Raw genomic sequence first — 20,107 nt, forward strand, 5'->3', positions numbered from 1 at the left:
TCATAAATCCAAAACTGCCATTATAAAACCCATAGGAAATCCAGAGGGAACCCATGGCTCGAAAATAGTAATTCTCTTTCAGGATTTTGGACAACAACTGAACAGCCCGTATACAAAGTTACCACACTTTTATTGCAGTAACAACCGTAGTAACTGGTATTTTGGCGGGAAGGTGTAAACTTCAGATTCCCGCCTTCCAGTCCAGCTGGTGGCGCTGCATTCTCTCCCCCACTCTGCATGAACCAAGAGTGATCAGTGTAAAAGAAGCGGAGGCCCGTTTAATTTCGGCCATCTGTTTAAGTTGGCGTGCGCTAAAAGTGGCTCGTTTGACACCGGGTTCATGTCGAAGGACAGCCGGTACGATGGGCGCCGGCGCGGCGCGGGTCAGCAGCACCGGTTCGGACTAAGATCGGGTCAGAGCGGGGACGGGAGGGACAGGTCGTGCAGTAACAGCTCTGGATCGTCTCATGGAGGAGGCAAAGGCAGGAATGCGCCCATAAACATCGCTTTAAAGGTAACAAACAACTGCTGTGCCCCAAAACATTGAGTTACCTACCTAGACAGCAGTTTAAGTAATACTTATGAATATAAGTAATAGCTATGATGCCCAAAGATGCTGTATATGTAAGCAGCTACATTGTCACCTACCTATCAGGAAGGATGTTTAAGCATTTCCCTTGCAAAAATGTACCATGGCAACCATAGTTTCCTCTTGAATACAAACGTTTCTACAGTCATTGTTATGACCGTAAAAAAAACTTTGATGACTTCTGTCGTTAAAGAAATAAAAATCACAGCTTCTTGCACTGTTTGAAGGAAATCCCATATTCTTTATTATGCTTTTACAGTAGTAACAACAACTGTAGTAATTGTTACTGTTTGGCAATATGATCCCCAAATATGCTGTCTACGTAGGTAGTTTACTGGGTTCTGTGGACAGAAATGCCTTGCTGATGTGAGAGGTCAACAGAGAATGGCCAGACTGGTTCGAACTGACAAAGTCTATGGTAACTCAGATAACCACTTTGTACAATTGTAGTGAGAAAAATAGCATCTCATAATGTCATTCTGAGATGTGGGTTGGCGCTGTTTTGGCAGCACGAGGGGGACCTACACAATATTAGGCAGGTGATTTTAATGTTGTGGCTGATGGTGTGTGTGTGTGTGTGTGTGTGTGTGTGTGTGTGTGTGTGTGTTTATTTTTATATATATTAGTATAATATATCAAATCAATTTAATATGTACCATATATACAGTGTGTGTAATATATAATAATAATAATAATATTAGGGCTGTCAATCGATTACAAATTTTAATCAAATTAATTACATGGTATGCTGATTAATTGATTGCAATTGATCACATATATAAATATTTGCTTAGGAAGCCCCTCAAATAACAATAATTCTATAAATAATGATTAAATACTTATAAATCGTTATATTAAAATCATTATAAATAAAATATATATTATAAAAAATAATAGTGTATATATAATATAAGATTTATTATGAGGGATTTTCTAAGGATGCGTCAATGCACACCTGCATCAGACGCTTTTGGAGCGCCTCGTTTGCGTCGCGTCATAAAAACACCATTTTTAGGTGTCAAGTTATACAAAGTTAGAAGCTGAGAAAAACATGTCTTGAGAACCCTGCATGAAGCTTCGCTTACTGCCCTCTGGAGAAAACAGGTGGTACTTCAAGCTTGAATTGCTCAGATGGAAGGAATATTCCTTATCGCGGTCCGGGGACATGATTACTTGAGTTATTTTTTTTAACGTGTTATTTTTTATATAATTAATCACACTGGATTAACACGTTAACGTCGACAGCTCTTATATATAATATATAATTTATTTATTTATTTCTGCGATGTGAGATCCAGCTTTTGATACTTAGGACCATTGAGGGACTTGTACACAACTATTACACAAGGTGCAAACATTCACTGATGCTCAAGAAGGCAACACACTACTGTATGCATGCTATAATTTATGTAAATATCTGCTTATGTAGATTCTGAAGGGAAGTACTAAATACAAAGAGTTTTTATCTCTATATTTCTATAAATTCTGAAAGGGGTGTGAAAAGTTATGAGACAAAAGGGGAATGCAAATTTGTGCACTCAACTATAAAGTATATATATTGAATACCTGATTAATGAGCTATCAGCTGTCTTTTCTTTGGCTTTCTATCTTGTTTTTGAACAACAATCTCAATCAAGCAATTCTGTGATGTGGCAACTAAAACAGCCATTTGGCTCCTAAATCTTTCAGTTTATGAGCCAATGGCTGCTTAGTCATTTGTTTAGTCTGGAGCCCTGATTTGGTAAACACTTCAATATGGAGTATTCCAATGGAGCCATGTCTCCTTCATTTCAAAATAACAGTCCTGAAATAAGTTGGTGTATTTTGGGCTTGTTTATAGTTGAAAGTTCCACATTATGCACAAAATCTTTTTTCTGGCTTTTATTGGGATTTGGGTTCTAGGGCTGCAACTAACGATTATTTTGATTATAGATTAATCTTGTAATATTTCTTCGATTAATCGGATAAAACCAGTGATTTTCTTTTTGGTTTTTAAATATTTGTTTTTTTTTAAACAAATGATAAAGGGTCAAAATGATGCCACTCCCTTTCTCCATTGCGATCGGTTTGATTGACGTGGATGCGCGCTCTCGCTTGCTCAGTGAAGTTTAATGGACACTCGCATGTGGTAAAAACAAACTGTTTTGCAAGATATGTGGAAATACGCACCTGATTTTGATTTCATAACATGTATACATTATAAAACATAGAAAATAGCAGTAAAATGTAAGTTATGTGCTGGAGAGAAACAACTCTTAAGCACATTAAACAGCGCAATCACTCTGTCAACGCACCTGACGCAGCAAGCGCTCCACATTAAACTGTATGCTTGTGATATTCTTTGAAGTGTTTGTAAAGTGCTCTCGTGCACTGGACAACTTGTTTAATCCTCTTCAACTCGTCTCCATTGTTTTTCAAATGAGTTTCATCATGCAACACATTTTCACTGGGCTGTAAAGTGACGTCACTGAGCTTCTCTGTCCTTGGTGCAAATATCTAATTGATAATGATATTTGTTGTTGATGATTTTCATTATCGATTATATCGAATCGATTAGTTGTTGCAGCCCTAGCTGCATCTTGGATTTAATTAATTTTGGACTCTTGTTGGGTCTTTGTGTGACAAAGTAAGGAAGTTGATTGTATAAATCGATTGTAGAACTTATCAGCCAATTAGTCGATTATCGGCATTGGCAAAATCCACTATCGGTATCATAAAGAACTGTGGATTTTGGGCACTTGTCTGAACAAAATTTGCCCTATTTTTTCACAGATTGCTACAGTTTGTAGTTGCTAGGGCATTGCTTGGTGGTTGTCGGGGTTGTTTCAGATGGGTACTTGCATGCTCAAGTCAAAAAACCCACCTCCAATGGTCTATGATATTCTTATCCCTAGATATGTCTCTTATCGCTATTTCAATGCGAGTGAGTAATTTTTTTTGTTGTTGCCAGTTTTGTCATCTACCAGGTGAAATTCTTAAGTCTGTTGGCTTTGAAAAATGAAACCACACTTCCACTAAATAAGCAGCATGATTTGAGGTCACTGAAAAAATAAGTAAATTTGACCCTAAAAAAATTGTATGCTGTAAAGTTTTGGTCTTTTATTCATTTTAATTGTTTTCCATTTTACTCAATAAAATAACATTATTTTAAAACGTATTATGAGTTTCTTTGACCAGACTTCAATAATTTAAAGTCAATTCAAAAAAGAAATTAGTTGTTTCAGCTGAGCTGTGTTTAGGGGAGTTGCCATAGGCTCTTGCACCTGGATTATGTTGAGCGTAAATAATTGTTGGTTAATAATACGTGTTGCAGTTGTGTATACAGTTCTGTTAATAATTAGTGTTCAATTATGTTTATTTTAAGAAGATATTGTTTCTTCTAACAAAGATAAATCTTGTTCTCAGCAATGTGATAAAAAAAAAAAATATATATATATACACTATATTGCCAAAAGTATTCGCTCATCTGCCTTTAGACGCATATGAACTTAAGTGACATCCCATTCTTAATCCATAGGGTTTAATATGACGTCGGCCCACCCTTTGCAGCTATAACAGCTTCAACTCTTCTGGGAAGGCTTTCCACAAGGTTTAGGAATGCGTTTATGGGAATTTTTGACCATTCTTCCAGAAGCGCATTTGTGAGGTCAGACACTGATGTTGGACGAGAAGGCCTGGCTTGCAGTCTTCGCTCTAATTCATCCCAAAGGTGCTCTATCGGGTTGAGGTCAGGACTCTGTGCAGGCCAGTCAAGTTCTTCCACACCAAACTCGCTCATCCATGTCTTTATGGACCTTGCTTTGTGCACTGGTGCGCAGTCATGTTGGAACAGGAAGGGGCCATCCCCAAACTGTTCCCACAAAGTTGGGAGCATGGAATTGTCCAAAATCTCTTGGTATGCTGAAGCATTCAGAGTTCCTTTCACTGGAACTAAGGGGCCAAGCCCAGCTCCTGAAAAACAACCCCACACCATAATCCCCCCTCCACCAAACTTCACAGTTGGCACAATGCAGTCAGACAAGTACCGTTCTCCTGGCAACCGCCAAACCCAGACTCGTCCATCAGATTGCCAGATGGAGAAGCGTGATTCGTCACTCCAGAGAACGCGTCTCCACTGCTCTAGAGTCCAGTGGTGGCGTGCTTTACACCACTGCATCTGACGCTTTGCATTGCACTTGGTGATGTATGGCTTGGATGCAGCTGCTCGGCCATGGAAACCCATTCCATGAAGCTCTCTACGCACTAATCTGAAGGCCACATGAACTTTGGAGGTCTGTAGCGATTGACTCTGCGGAAAGTTGGCGACCTCTGCGCACTATGCGCCTCAGCATCCGCTGACCCCGCTCTGTCATTTTACGTGGCCTACCACTTCGTGGCTGAGTTGCTGTCATTCCCAAATCGCTTCCACTTTGTTATAATACCACTGACAGTTGACTGTGGAATATTTAGTAGCAAGGAAATTTCACGACTGGACTTGTTGCACAGGTGGCATCCTATCACAGTACCACGCTGGAATTCACTGAGCTCCTGAGAGCGGCCCATTCTTTCACAAATGTTTGTAGAAGCAGTCTGCATGCCTAGGTGCTTCATTTTATACACCTGTGGCCATGGAAGTGATTGGAACACCTGAATTCAATTATTTGGATGGGTGAGCGAATACTTTTGGCAATATAGTGTATATATTTTCTCCCAATTTGGGATGCCCAATTCCCAATGCGCTCTAAGTCCTCGTGGTGGCGTAGTGACTCACCTCAATCCGGGTGGCAGAGGACGAATCTCAGTTGCCTCCACGTCTGAGACCGGCAATCCATGCATCTTATCAAGTGGCTTGTTGAGCGCGTTACTGCGGAGACGTAGCATGTGTGGAGGCTTCACGCTATTCTCCGCAGCATCCACGCACAACTCACTACGCGCCCCACCGAAAGCGAGAACCACATTATAGCGACCACGAGTAGGTTACCCAATGGGACTCTACCCTCCCTAGCAACCGGGCCAATTTGGTTGCTTAGGAGACCTGGCTGGAGTCACTCAGCACACTCTGGATTCTAACTCGTGACTCCAAGGGGTGGTAGTCTGCGTCAGTACTCGCTGAGCTACCCAGGCCCACAATGTGACTCTCTTTAAATGAACGTGTATAACCACTGTAATTTTATCCGAAAGAAGGGCATTTAGACAACCAAACTGCCCTTCATGTTCTGCCATAGCTGGACCACAGACTGAAGTTGAAGAATATAGAGTCGGCAAATAAAGATACAAGTAAATATTTAAATGTAAATAAAACATGTAAATATTTAAATTATGTTGAATGAACATGATTAGATTTTGTTGAATTTACTCAATATAGGAGAAGTGACCCTATTAAGCCCACATACCATGTAAGCCCACTTACTGTTTTATTTTGAAATATAAAAAAGCAACCAAAAATTTGTTGTAGAGGAAATTCACATATTTGTGGTTTTAATTTTTATTTTAAGCCAGTCGAATGGGACCATGTGCTACCACTGTTCTGGAGTCAGCTGAACAAACCGGGTGAGGAATGAAAAAAAAATTAAGAGATTAATAAATCAAATGCAACTTAATATTATTTATTTTCTTTATATTTAACAGCAATACTTTGTATTTGAAAAGATGGATTTGATGAGTACCTGGAGCTAGTGCAGGACACTGCCTGAGTGATGCTTACAAAGATAGATGTGGTAAAAGAAAATAAATGAATAAAATCTGTTGTTAACCACATTAAATGAAAATATTTAAGAAGCTTCTTGAGCACAAACAAGATTTAGTGCTCTGTCTGCAATTATAATCCAGAAATATATCTTGGTTTTTTATGTGGACTAATAAGGAACAGTTCCTTAAAGTCTATTTGCTGAAAGCTTAAAAGCAGAATAATTATTTTATTTGTTTAAACACCAGTATCAAACATGCTATACATCAGAGGTACTCAACTTTGGAAAGCCGGGGGGCCGGAAAGCAGGGTCCCCTCAGCCTCAAGGGCCGCACTCTTTATTTAATTAAAAAAGATTTGAATTGCTTTTTTATATTAATGAGGCGAGTAGATTATACTAAATTAGCTATTTAATACATTATGGACACATGTAATTAACAATAATAAAATGAAACCTATATAGATATATAGCTTCATTATTGTAAAAGTGTGGTTCTTTGTAAAAATAAAAATGTGATATCAAAATAATGATCGTGTATATAGGCCAATACAGTGTTTTTTTTATTTTTTATTTTTTAGATTCACACTTTTAAAAGTAGGCTATATACTGTAGCAGAATGCACCACTGCAATTATTATTATTATTATTAGTTCATTTAAAATGTACATTTTGTGAAATTTATTGCCATATATAGAAAGAAGTTACTATAGATTGTACTTAACTGTTACTGTAGACTGCGTAATCTGCGCATAGAGAGCAGCGGAACTGCAAATCTGTACATATCGTAAATGGGTCATTCCTACAATTTGGTGACATTCCAGCTTTGGAACTTTTGAAAAATAAAACACTTTTACAAGTTTCTTCATGTTTCAACATTACAGGGACATATTAAAGATTGTATTAGTCATACTGGTTAAGATAAATTACTAAAAAATTCAGATGTCCATCCAGTTAAATGGGCAGCATCAGAGTGGACAATAACAGGGTGGACAGTCAGTGGATAAATAAGCCACTACATGGTCTGTGATTAATATCTAGGAAACATGTTCGTAAACAAATATTTATGATTTTATTTCTGTTAACATAAATACTGTATATTGAAATTTTAAATTATATTAATTTCCCATATATCTTCCCATAATATGGTGGACATGTTATGCTTGACCACATATGACTAACACCACAAAATAAAGGAAAACATAAATAAAACAACAGAGTTATAAACTTCAAATAACAGAATGGCTGATGTCCTCCAGTGCGTGTGATGTCATTTCCTAACATATATCTTCAATGAAAAGTCATAGTATCATGACATAACAGTGTGTGCTATAAATCAAGGGACACACAAAAAAACCTCCACAATCAGTGTTGAAATTACACATTTACCACAAATGAATACATGTTAGTGAAAGAATACTGAACTCTTAACTGTATGTGGGGGAAAAATAGAAATCCAATGATTTAGCATTTATTTTTGTCAAAGATGTTTGACGTGCAGTTTTTGGGACATGAGATATTGACACAGTGCAATAGAAAAGGATTTCAAATATTTAAAATGTAACTTAAGCCCACAGAAGTGTGTAACATTATAAAAAGTCTTTATTCTTTTTAACAAGTCTATCAAAATTGTAATCGGGTGAAATTAAACTATAAATACCACACACACTTGTAATGGGGACTTAAATGTCAAAGAATTGTAGGAATGACCCATATTTACAGGCGTGTCTGTGCGAGATGCTGCTAAACATTGAAAAACAGCGCAGACGGACACAAAAACACGTTCAGTGGGAACGTCCCCTACTGAACTTAAAATCAAAAACGCTTTAATACAACGACCAGGAGGAAGAGAGAAAGGTAGAGAAAAGGCTTAATATGAAAATAGTGTATTTCTCCTTAGATTAGTGTCGTTGTTTTGGTAGTAAATAGTGTTTATCAGAAGGGAAATGTTAGAAAATCACGTTAAGTGTTTTAACTAAATCTGTACCACTGTACTTTTATTTTGAATTTCTGCAGTAATGCAGTTTTTCTCCTCTCTCTCTCTTCCAGAACGAGCTCTGACATATGCAATAAAATGTAATGGCATGTCATGAATAGGTGCGTTTACTGGTGTTTTAAATTCCCAGTGGTGGGAAACAATTAACATGCGCTTGAATGCTGTATGATTTTGACAAAATGATCTTGCTTCTGACAGAAAACATGCGCTGATTGTCACCATGTTTCCATCCAAGGGTTTTTTGGCGACAAAGTGTAGCGCATCAAAAAGTTTACCGATATAGCTGATGGAAATGCAAATTATCGCTAAAATTTCACGTCGTGTCGACAGAATATTTTTCCGTTTAACTCTTGTGCATAAATTCTGTCAGTACTTCAAATGTCACTTAAAAACTGATTTGGAAACACTTTTTGTTGAGAAAATTGGCATTAATGCAAAAATATAGTGTCACATGAAAGAATTTGCCCCAATCCTTAGCCTGTGTTAATCATGACGACAAGGTGTACATCCTTGAAAGCCAATTTATTGTACGTGAAGCTTTACTCGCACTGTTATGGATTGGTCTTAACGGCATACCTGCACAGATCCGATGCTGCAAACACATCTGCGTCATGACACTTCCAGGAGTGCCAACACAAATATCTTGTATCATGCACCTGTCATTGACAAGTGCACGGAGAACAAATGAATGGCCACGATTAATTTAATCTCGGTAGCCATCCGTTTATTTATTAAAGTTGCTTTTCTACACCATTCGAAATAATAGACGGCTGTCATGGAATTAGCCCAGAATACAAAAACATATAATTTTTGTGCACAAAGATGTTTTAAATTAAATATAAATACACAATACTAGGAGAAAAGCTTCAGTGTGCTTTTTTGGAACACTTACAGTTACTTACAATAATTATATTAAATTGTTTAGCTTACTTTTGAAAAAATGCCGGCAAAATTCCCTGTATTAAATTACCAAACGAATAAAGCATTAAATTAAAAAAATATATATTCCCCCACTACTTTTGCAGGTTGCTAGCTTGAACAGGGCCATGACGATTCGCTTTCGGGTCGGAACCGGTGGCAACCTGCGATAGGTGCAACATCAGGACCAATATTACAGTCCTATCAGAAGGGGAACAGTTCCCTTTTGATGGCAATTCCTCATCTTCTGATTGCATTTATTTGTGAAATTAAAATGACAGAAAACTGGCTAATTTCAATCGTCTCAATACTCTCCCCATTTTACAAAGACTTCGGGGGGAAAAATTAGGGACATCTGGGAGGCGAAAGGTACACAATTAGCGATATACACACATTTCTGTATGGAAACGGCTTAATGGCAGATTTCTTTTGCAAGTGTTTAAGCATGACGTCATCACGCGCACCATTTTTATCGATAAAAGAAATGTTTTATCAATAATTATTTATTTATTTTTTTTTTTTACACATTTTCACTTTGCCGATAACAAAACAGTGTGAAAAGTGAATGGACACTAGGTTACTGATCGCCCGTGTAAAGCAACAGCTGATATCTCGCACAACTCACGTGAAAGGTGTGTGTGTTTCAGGTAAATTTCTCTCAATTTGTGACATACTCAGCAGTTTGTGTGTGTGATGCTAAAATACGGGACAAACGGCATTGTGTATGAATTTCATACGGAATGCAATTTTTTCCCTTAATTACAGGACGATTCCTTATTTTACAGGATGTTTGGCATATTTTGTTAATTAATTTGACCAGATACTGCTTCAGTGAGAGGGTGAGTCTCTCTCTCTCTCTCTCTCCTCTCACTGTCAGGGGCAGGAAATGGCAGAATTCAAGTGATAATGCACCAATTACAACAAAGAATCTCCAGTTTCACAAAACGGCATCCAATACAGTTAAAGGGAAACTAACACGACTGTAGAATATGAACTTATGAAGCAGCAAAACAAGTGGGTATACCGAGGGTAATAGAAGTCAAATAGAAGTCTTTATACGCAAACAGCCCTGGGAAATAAGTAATACGACGTATATGTGCATATGGCCCCGACTACACCACTGTGTTATAGTTTATAATCCAATTTTATTTTTGTGGCTTTGAAGTTAAATTCATTCTTTTGCCGTTTCTTTTCCTCTATAATGGTCCAGTAACCTAACAATACTGAGAATTACCGTAAAGGCTCTAGAAAATCGACACCTCAATTCATACACGTTAATAATTTTGTCATAACATCACACGGGCCACAAAAAGATGGTTTCATGCCACCTGTTAAGTACCATGGCTCTACATTGTAAAATAGTGTTTTTATTTCAGGAAAAATTGTTTACCTTGACTCTACTGTAAATTATTACGGTTTATTTTCCATCGACCCCTATTGTTCCTAATAAGCCCACTGAGCAAATAATCCACTTAACCTTATGTTAAAAATTGTTAATTGAAAATTGAATTCATAGTCAACTCTACATACTGGATCTATTTTCATTGCAGGGAGAAAATGAATGGGCAGAGACCAATGTAATTAAAGCTTGCAGGATTAAAAAATGTAGTATTTCATTCATTTGTTGTGATGTTTGAGGTCCAAATCTAAAAACAATATAAAAATGAAGGTGTTTATTTAGTAAAATGTGAAGAATTTACATTTTTAAAAGCATAGTGGGCTTATTAAGAACACATGTTCCTTATAAGCCCACTCCAGACTTTTCATGTTTGCAGTTAAATAAAGTAACTTAATTTAGTTTATGACAAAACATAACATGAGTGTTTAGATGAGAGATTAATCTTTGATTTAATACTCATTTTAGTGGAAGGCTGTTAACATTTCTATAAGAAAACATGTCAAACTTAGATTTGGGTGGGCTTAATTGGGTCACTTCCCCTAATTAAGCTTTTCAACTTGTAATATACAGTTGAGCTCAAAAGTTTGCATACCCTTGGAGAATTGGTAATATATATACCATTTTCAAAGAAAACATGAGTGAGCAGGCAAAACACATTTCTTTTATTTCTTATGGGTTTCATATTCAACTGTAGGTTATAACAGAATGGCACAATCATAAAACAAATCATGGCAACAAAGAAAAAAATGAAATGACCCCTGTTCAAAAATCTGCGTACCCTTAATTCTTAATACTGTGTATTGCCCCCTATAGCATCAATGACAAAGTGCAGTCTTTTGTAATAGTTCTCTATGAGGCCCCAAATTCTTGCAGGTGGTATAGCTGCCCATTCGTCTTGGCAAAATGCCTCCAGGTCATGCAAAGTCTTTGGTCGTCTTGCATGAACCACACGTTTGAGATCTCCCCAGAGTGGCTCGATGATATTAAGGTCAGGGGACTGTGATGGCCACTCCAGAACCTTCACCTTTTTCTGCTGTAACCACTGGAGGGTCAACTTGACCTTGTGCTTAGGGTCATTGTCATGCTGGAAAGTCCAAGAGCGTCCCATGCGCAGCTTTCGTGTAAAAGAATGCAAATTGTCTGCCAGTATTTTCTGATAACATGCTGCATTCATCTTGCCATCGATTTTCACAAGATTCCCCGTGCCTTTACAGCTCACACACCCCCAAGACATCAGTGAGCCACCACCATACTTCACAGTGGGGATGGTATTTTTTTCACTATAGGCCTTGTTGACCCCTCTCCAAACATAGCGCTTGTGGTTGTGACCATAAAGGTCTATTTTGGTCTCGTCACTCCAAATTACAGTGTGCCAGAAACTGTGAGGCGTGTCAGGGTGTTGTCAGTTGTGGCATTGGCACAGTAAAGGCTTCTTTCTGGCAACTCAACCATGTAGCTCATTTTTGTTCAAGTATTGTGCTCCTTGAAACAACCACACAGTCTTTTTCCAGAGCAGCCTGTATTTCTTCTGAGGTTACCTGTGGGTTTTTCTTTGTATCCCAAACAATTCTTCTGGCAGTTGTGGCTGAAATCTTTCTTGGTCTACCTGGCCTTGGCTTTGAATCAAGAGATCCCCGAATTTTCCACTTCTTAATAAGTGATTGAACAGTACTGACTGGCATTTTCAAGACTTTGGATATCTTTTTATATCCTTTTCCATATTTATAAAGTTCCATTACCTTGTTACGCAGGTCTTTTGACAGTTCTTTTCTGCTCCCCATGGTTCAGTATCTAGCCTGCTCAGTGCATCCACATGAGAGCTAACAAACTCATTGATTATTTATACACAGACACTAACTGCAATTTTAAAAAGCCACAGGTGTGGGAAATTAACCTTTAATTGCCATTTAAACCTGTGTGTGTCACCTTGTGTGTCTGTAACGAGGCCAAACATTCAAGGGTATGTAAACTTTTGATCAGGGCAATTTGGGTGATTTTTGTAATCATCATGATTTAAAAAAAGAGCAAAACAACTATGTGATGATAAATGGCTTCATATGATCACTATCCTTAAATAAGATACTTTTTTTTTGCATGATCAGTCATATTTTCAAAATCAATGCCAAAATTTCACAATTTCTGCCAGAGTATGCAAACTTTTGAGCACAACTGTATCTTAAATGTTCATACAAAACAATTTTGTGCAACCACATACCTTAAAATGATTTAGTAAATTCAAAGAGCCTTTTTTTCAGTGTATCATTCATGTCTAACATAAATGTTGCAGAAAAATGTTATGCACAGAAGCTTAATACATGTGGTTAGGAGATGGTTCAAATCCCAAACCTGACTTCCTGTTCCGGTTGCTGCGGCACGCTGCACGAGTCTGTGTTTGTAGCTTGCTAGCCTGCTTGGCATTGCTTATTCCTCTTATACATTCATCGTTTCACCCTATTTTACCACGTGCTTTGTTTTTTTTCCACTTTTCTACTGTTTTAACTGCGTGTATTTTACAGCGTGCACCCGTTTTCTTTCTCTTTTCTTTCTTTTTTTACTCCGCTTGTCTACATCTCGCGTCTCGACTGCGTGGATTCATTTTCTCCACTGTGTTTTACGTGGATTATTGCACCAATCTCAAATCTCTGCTGATCAGGAACCCCATCGAATCACATCGATCTCAAACCCTTGCCGCACAAGAACAACCATAAACAACAATCAATTGTGGTAAGTCATGGCATACGCTCCTGTTATTTCTTCCTGCATTGCATGCCACATGTTTACTATAGCTTCTTCTGTCAGCAGTGAGGGATTTACATGTGATAAATGTAAGGAATGAGTCAGGCTGATGGAGAAGGTTAATGAGTTAGAAATGCATCTGAATGCTAGTTGAGGTCCGTGAGAGAGAAACCGGTAGATACTGTTTGGTTGCGGGTTATATAGCGAGCAACACACACATTTTGATTCCGGGTGTAGAGCCCCTGCAGCAGGGCATTTGGGTGACGTCTCGGTGGCATACTCAGCAAAGTGACACCACTCTCCCGTTCCTGTTAATGTTTCCAATCGATTCTCCCCACTCAGTGATGCACCTACTGAGAATCATTTTGAAAGAGTCTTGGTCATAGGTGATTCTATTTTAAGGAACGTGGAAATAGTCCCCAGACACCATTGTTAAATGCATTGCCTGCGCTTGAGCGCCTCGTGCTGGCTAATGCTAAACGTAGATTTTCTAAAATTGTTATTCATGTTGGCACTAATGATGTCCGGCTTTTATGTTAAAGAGGTGTGTGGATTTGCAAAAGACACTGTAATATGCTCTGACCTGACCTAACCTGCTAAATAGAGACAGACTCCATCCCTCCAGGGAAGGTGCCGCTCTCCTCTCTAGTAATTTGGCTCATAGTCTTAATAGTGGTAGTATTTGACTAACTGGGGCCCAGGTCGGGAAGCAGACAAACTGGTTAATCCGAATGTCTGCTAGCTGCCTTAAGACGTCACACAGGTCACAAACTACAACACATAGGGACAGTATCACCTAGATATCATACAGAGACCGTGTCTGTTCCCCGAACTACCATACACAACCCCCTCACTAAATCATTTAGAAAAATGTTTTTAATGTCAAATTTGAAAAATTCTCTTTCAACCAAAGCACTGATTGTAAATGAAATTACAGATCATAGTTTGGATGCGCTCTGCTTGACTGAAAACTGGCTTAAACCGGATAAATATATTAGTTTAAATGAATCTACTCCCCCAGGTTATTATTATATATTTTTTTGTGATTAACATTTTTTTTTATTGATTCATATATTAAACAAAGAAAAGCAAAACAAATACAAACAGAATCAATACTTAACCCCCACTATTACCCCCCACCACGACCCCAAATAACCACTACACCTCTCTCTCCACTGCCCCTCCCCAAAAGCCCTCCAAAAACGCCAGATATTTACCCCATTTCCCCACAAACAAGTCCAAATTACCCAGTCTTCTAGATGACCCTTCTTCAAAAGCCGCCACCCTCCCCATCTCCGAGCACCACTCCTGATTTGTCTGGCGACCATGACGCTGGTTAGGACACAATTTGTTATGTGCTTATTCTCTATATTGATGACCGCCCCATCGCCAGTCTGGGGCAAAATGAAATTTGAGTGCCCAATACATCACACACAAAACTCTGAACCTTGAACCAAAATTCTTAGATATTAACACACCACCAAAAGACATGGGTTGTGTCTCCATCTTCTGATTGACATCACCAGCAGGTGGGTGTGTCTTTAAGACCAAGCCTATACAATCTAGAGGGGGTCCAATAGAATCGATGTAAAATCTTGAATTGCAAAAGGCTCACCCTTGCATCTCAAGATGCAGACTTGATGTTTTTTAAAATCCTAGCCCACACTCCCTCCTCCTCATACCAAGTTTAAATCTTTCTCCCATAATCTTTTGATAGAAGTTAAAGCTCTGTCCCCCAGATTCTGAATTAGCAGGGAGTAATACACTGATGCCTCATGACCTTTTCCAAAAGCAGTAATCACCACTCCCAGAGTGTCTGCCGCTTTGGGGGGGAGGTGTATGTTACTCCCAGAAATAGTACAGAGCAGGTGGCGCAGTTGTAAATACCTAAAAAAAAAAAAAAAAAAAAAGAGATCTGGGAATCCCAAAATGTTGAACCAAATTTTCAAAGGATCTCAACACTCTCTAATAGGCCACCGAGTGTAGCAACCCCCCTCACAATCCACTCTGACCACCAGAAAGGGGACTTATTAATACATTTTGGGTTCAGCCATATGCTCGAGGCAACATTTAAATAAATGTCAGAATTAAACACCGGACACTTTTGTCCATACCGAGTGCAAATGCGAGACAAAGGGGTGTAATTTAACTTCTCTGGTTAGTTTGATAGAAAGGCTTTGCGATGGCAAAATAGGGGCAAGAACTTCCTGTTCAATACAAAACCAGGGAGGAGCTCTCTCAGGTGGAAGTGACCAATGAGCCAAAAGTCTGAGACCGAATGCATAATAATAAAACAAAATCTTGGGTAGGTCTAGCCCACCTTTGTCAATCGGCCTATGCAACTTACTGAAATGTAACCTGGGACGTTTACCATTCCAAACGAAGGACTTCTCTATGCTATCAAATTGCTTGAAATAAGAGGGGGACATCTGTAGAGACAGACTGTAGCAGGTAGTTGAATTTTGTAATACAAATCATTTTAATAACATTAACCTTCCTAATCATAGATAAATGTAATGAAGTCTCCTGCCCACATTGCTCAAACCTTTTTATTAAAGGGTCAAAATTAACTCTAACTAAATCAGACACATTTGCTGGGAATAAAATACCCAAATACGTAATGCCCTGTTTGGGCCACTGAAAGGCGTGGAGCCAAAGCTTCGAATTTAGACCAGTTAACTCTGTATCCCGTGAACATAGAAAAGGAATTAATAATTCTGTGGAGGCAAGGCATAGATCTAGTAGGGTCGAAGACGAATAATAAAATATCATACAAAAGCTTATGCGCCATACCTGTTGCCACCACCCCTGGAAAATCTTCCTTTCTTATCGTGGCAGCTAATGGTTCCAGGGCAAGACAGAACAATAATGGGGAAAGAGGGCAACCCTGCCGGGTGCCCCTATCCAGAGTAAAATAATCTGAAATTAATCCATTTGTTTGTACCGCTGCTACCGGGTGTCTATATAGTAACTTAATCCATCCAATAAATGTATTCCCGAAACCGTATATTTCCAAAATCTTAAAAAGATAATCCCATTCTACCATATCAAACGCGTTTTCGGTGTCAAGTGAGATGACAGCTACCGGAGTCTGATCATTCGCCACTGGCCACATGATATTGATGAAATGCCTAATGTTATCAGAAGAGCTGCGGCCCGAATAAACCCCACCTGATCTATATGTATAAGAGATGTCATAACTTAATCGGTTAGCCAGAATTTTTGACAATATTTTACGTCAAGCTGGATCAGGGAAATTGGACGGTAACTCTTACACTCGCTTGGATATTTGTCCTTTTTAAGAATCAGACTGATCCGGGCTTGTGTCATGGTTGGCGGAAGCTTTCCATTCTTTAATGATTCCGTGTAAACTTCTAACAAAAGTGGAGCCAGTTCTGTTTAGGGAGTTCTAATGGTTCCACAAAGTTTCTAATATCTTCATCAGTAGACGAAGACGTGGATCTATAGAGATCAAGATAGTATTCTTTAAAATGATTATTAATATCTTTGGCTGAGGTAAATATTTCACCACAAGCAGATTTCACTGAGGGAATGGTAGAAAAAGACCCTCTCTTCTTTATATATCTAGCCAAAAGCTTCCCTGCTTTGTCCACCGAGTCTGAATAGCCAAAACTCCACCTTTCGCAACAAAATGGTATTATATCTGTATTTCAATCGGGTTAATTCTCTGAGGACATCAGATGACATTCGGAGCTTCAGTTCTGCCTCAGCACCTTTAATATTCCCTTCCAATTCCACGAATTCTCGTGCTTTGGATTTTTTGATGAATGAGGCATACTGTATGATCCGACCCCTAAGAACTGCCTTAAGTGCCTCCCAAGCCATGCCCACAGAGGATACTGAGGACCAGTTGGTCTCCATATAAACACTGATTTCAGCCTTTAACATTTGTTGAAATTCAGGATTTTGCAAAAGGGATACATTAAAGCGCCAACTATATGATTTCTTTTTCTCCGTATGAGACTAAGATGTTTCCAATTGAGCAATCAACAACAGATTAAATGAGGGACTTTTTTATATAAATAAAAAATGTATAGTCCCTACCAGATGGGTTCAAAAGTCTCCAAATATCTGTAAGACCAAGATTTTTACACATCCTGTGTAATGACTCTTCCTAATTTATCTTTAATCTGTTTGAGACATTTGAATTTTAGATGTTTACTTATCAGTGTAATGACTCCCCTGCTCTTACTTGAGCCAGCACTAAAGAAAACATGTCCACCCCATATTTTCCCAAATTTTTCAGCTTCCTCTGGGCAAAAATGTTTCTTGAAGAAACACTATATCATATTTCTTAGTTTAAGGAGGGAAATAACTTTCCTTCTTTTAATGGGGTGCCCCAACCCATTCACATTCCATGTGGAGAGAGCCAATCCATTTATACTAACATTTGACATTTTGACATATTAGAAAAAATAGATTGTGTCAAAAATAAAATTATAAAGACCACATTCCAACATTAGTGCAATAATCAAACCCAAAACTCCCCCCCCCGAACCAAACATTAACTCCACGCACAACAGCGCCAACCTTCTAAACTCAAACAGTCCATGTACGCCTACGAGAGCCCACGCAACAACTTTGCCGTCGGATTGCTCAAGTCCGGTGTGTCACAGCATCATCAGACTGAGCTTGTTGTCATTGCAGGCAATCTCAACGCTGTGTGTTACAGGTAAGACATCCCTCCCTCATGTGGTACCCTTCCTGCAGGCTCATCCTGACATGACCCTCCAGCATGACAATGCCACCAGCCATACTGCTCATTCTGTGCGTGATTTCCTGCAAGACAGGAATATCAGAGTTCTGCCATGGCCAGCGAAGAGCCCGGATCTCAATCCCATTGAGCACGTCTGGGACCTGTTGGATCGGAGGGTGAGGGCTAGGGCCATTCCCCCCAGAAATGTCCGTGAACTTGCAAGTGCCTTGGTGGAAGAGTGGGGTAACATCTCACAGCAAGAACTGGCAAATCTGGTGCAGTCCATGAGGAGATGCACTGCTATCCTTAATGCAGCTGTTGGCCACATCAGATGACTGACTGTTACTTTTGATTTTGACCCCCCCTTTGTTCAGGGAGTCATTATTCCATTTCTGTTAGTCACATGTCTGTGAAACTTGTTCAGTTTATGTCTTAGTTTTTGACTCTTTATGATCATACAAATATTTACTAGAGCCCGACTGATATGGGATTTTTGAGACCGATACCAACTTTAGAGAGGGAAAAGTCACCGATTACTGTTATGGTGACCGATATAGCTAATTTTTGAGCTGGAATGAAAACAGACATTTTCTATGTGGATTGTGCACCGATTTTGCACTGATATGACTATGCAAATGTACTCAGAAGGCTGCTTTCTTAAACAAATATTTTTATCACAGAACATTTGACATTTATTATATATTGTCAACAAATTCTAAAAATGAACACTGAGAAAATAAAGAATAAATGAAAATTCAATAAATAGCTTAATAAACATCAGTATTGTTAGTATCAGTCAATTGCTGACCATTTATATAAAGAATAAATAAAAATATTCTCAACTCTCTTGGAGTCAGACAAAATGTGACGGCACCAACTCATTGCCATAATCATACGCTAGATTTAATTCTGTCATATGGAGTTGATGTTGATACTATGGATATTCTACCGCAGAGCGATGATATCTCAGATCATTACCTCGACTCTACCATCTACCATCAGCTAATGTCACTCAGTCTACACCACGCTATCGTTAAGGTAGAACTGTTCTTTCGACCACTAAAGATAGCTTAAATAATAATCTTCCAGAATTGTCTCACATACTCAGTAAGCCAAAAAGTCTAGAAGAACTTGATGTAATAACAGAAAATATATATACAGTCTTCACTAGCACTCTTTTAAAAAAAAATCATTTCTCCCAATTTGGAATGCCCAATTCCCACTACTTAGTAGGTTCTTGTGGTGGTGCAGTTACTCACCTTAATCTGAGTGGTGGAGGACAATTCTCAGTTGTCTCCACTTCTGAGACAGTCAATCTGTGCATCTTATCACGTGGCTCGCTGTGCATGACACCGTGGAGACTCGCGGCACGTGGAGGCTCATGCTACTCTCCATGATCCACACACAACTTACCACGCGCCCCATTGAGAGCTAAACCCCTAATCGTGACTCCATGTGACTCTACCCTCCCTAGCAACCGGGCCGATTTGGTTGCTTAGGAGACCTGGCTGGAGTCACTCAGCATGCCCTGGATTGGAACTCACGACTCCAGGGTTGGTAGTCAGCATCAGTACTCGCTGAGCTACCCAGGCCCCCTATCACTAGCACTCTTGATAGTGTGCCCCCCCCCCCTCAATTAAAGAAAAAAAGCCCCACACCATTGTACAGTGATCACACCAATGCTCTTGAGAGCAGCTCGGAATATGGAGCGCAAGTGGAAGAATTTACTTCAAGGTATTAGAGGTATTTCATGGTGCATGGAAGGATAGTGTCTGTAGCTACAGACAGGCACTAAAAGCTTCCAGGTCAGCATATTATACAGTGCATCTGGAAAGTATTCACAGCGCTTCACTTTTTCCACATTTTGTTATGTTACAGCCTTATTTCAAAATGGATTAAATTCATCATTTTCCTCAAAATTCTACAAACAATACCCCATAATGACAATGTGAATAATTTTTTGAAATCTTTGCAAATTTATTAAAAATAAAAAAACAGAAAAAAAAAAATCACATGTACATAAGTATTCGCAGCCTTTGCTCAATACTTTGTTGAAGCACCTTTGGCACCAATTACAGCCTCAAGTCTTT

At 38.8% G+C, this 20,107-nt stretch overlaps 1 protein-coding gene across 3 annotated transcripts in view; it reads left to right on the plus strand.

Moving 5' to 3' along the window:
* The first annotated feature begins 261 nt into the window (after positions 1 to 261).
* Positions 262 to 20,107, plus strand: part of LOC127437407 (S phase cyclin A-associated protein in the endoplasmic reticulum-like) — a 183,750-nt gene continuing 163,904 nt past the window's right edge. For 2 of the 3 annotated variants that reach the window (XM_051692273.1, XM_051692275.1), the window contains exon 1: positions 262 to 514. In XM_051692273.1, coding sequence (XP_051548233.1) covers positions 341 to 514 — 174 coding nt within the window. In that variant the 5' untranslated portion in view covers positions 262 to 340. Of the gene's footprint in view, positions 515 to 13,237; positions 13,289 to 20,107 lie in introns of those variants that run through there. The other variant, XM_051692277.1, reaches the window with a different exon arrangement.

The sequence above is a fragment of the Myxocyprinus asiaticus genome, chromosome 48 (genome assembly GCF_019703515.2).
Source record: "Myxocyprinus asiaticus isolate MX2 ecotype Aquarium Trade chromosome 48, UBuf_Myxa_2, whole genome shotgun sequence".
NCBI classification, from domain to species: domain Eukaryota; kingdom Metazoa; phylum Chordata; class Actinopteri; order Cypriniformes; family Catostomidae; genus Myxocyprinus; species Myxocyprinus asiaticus.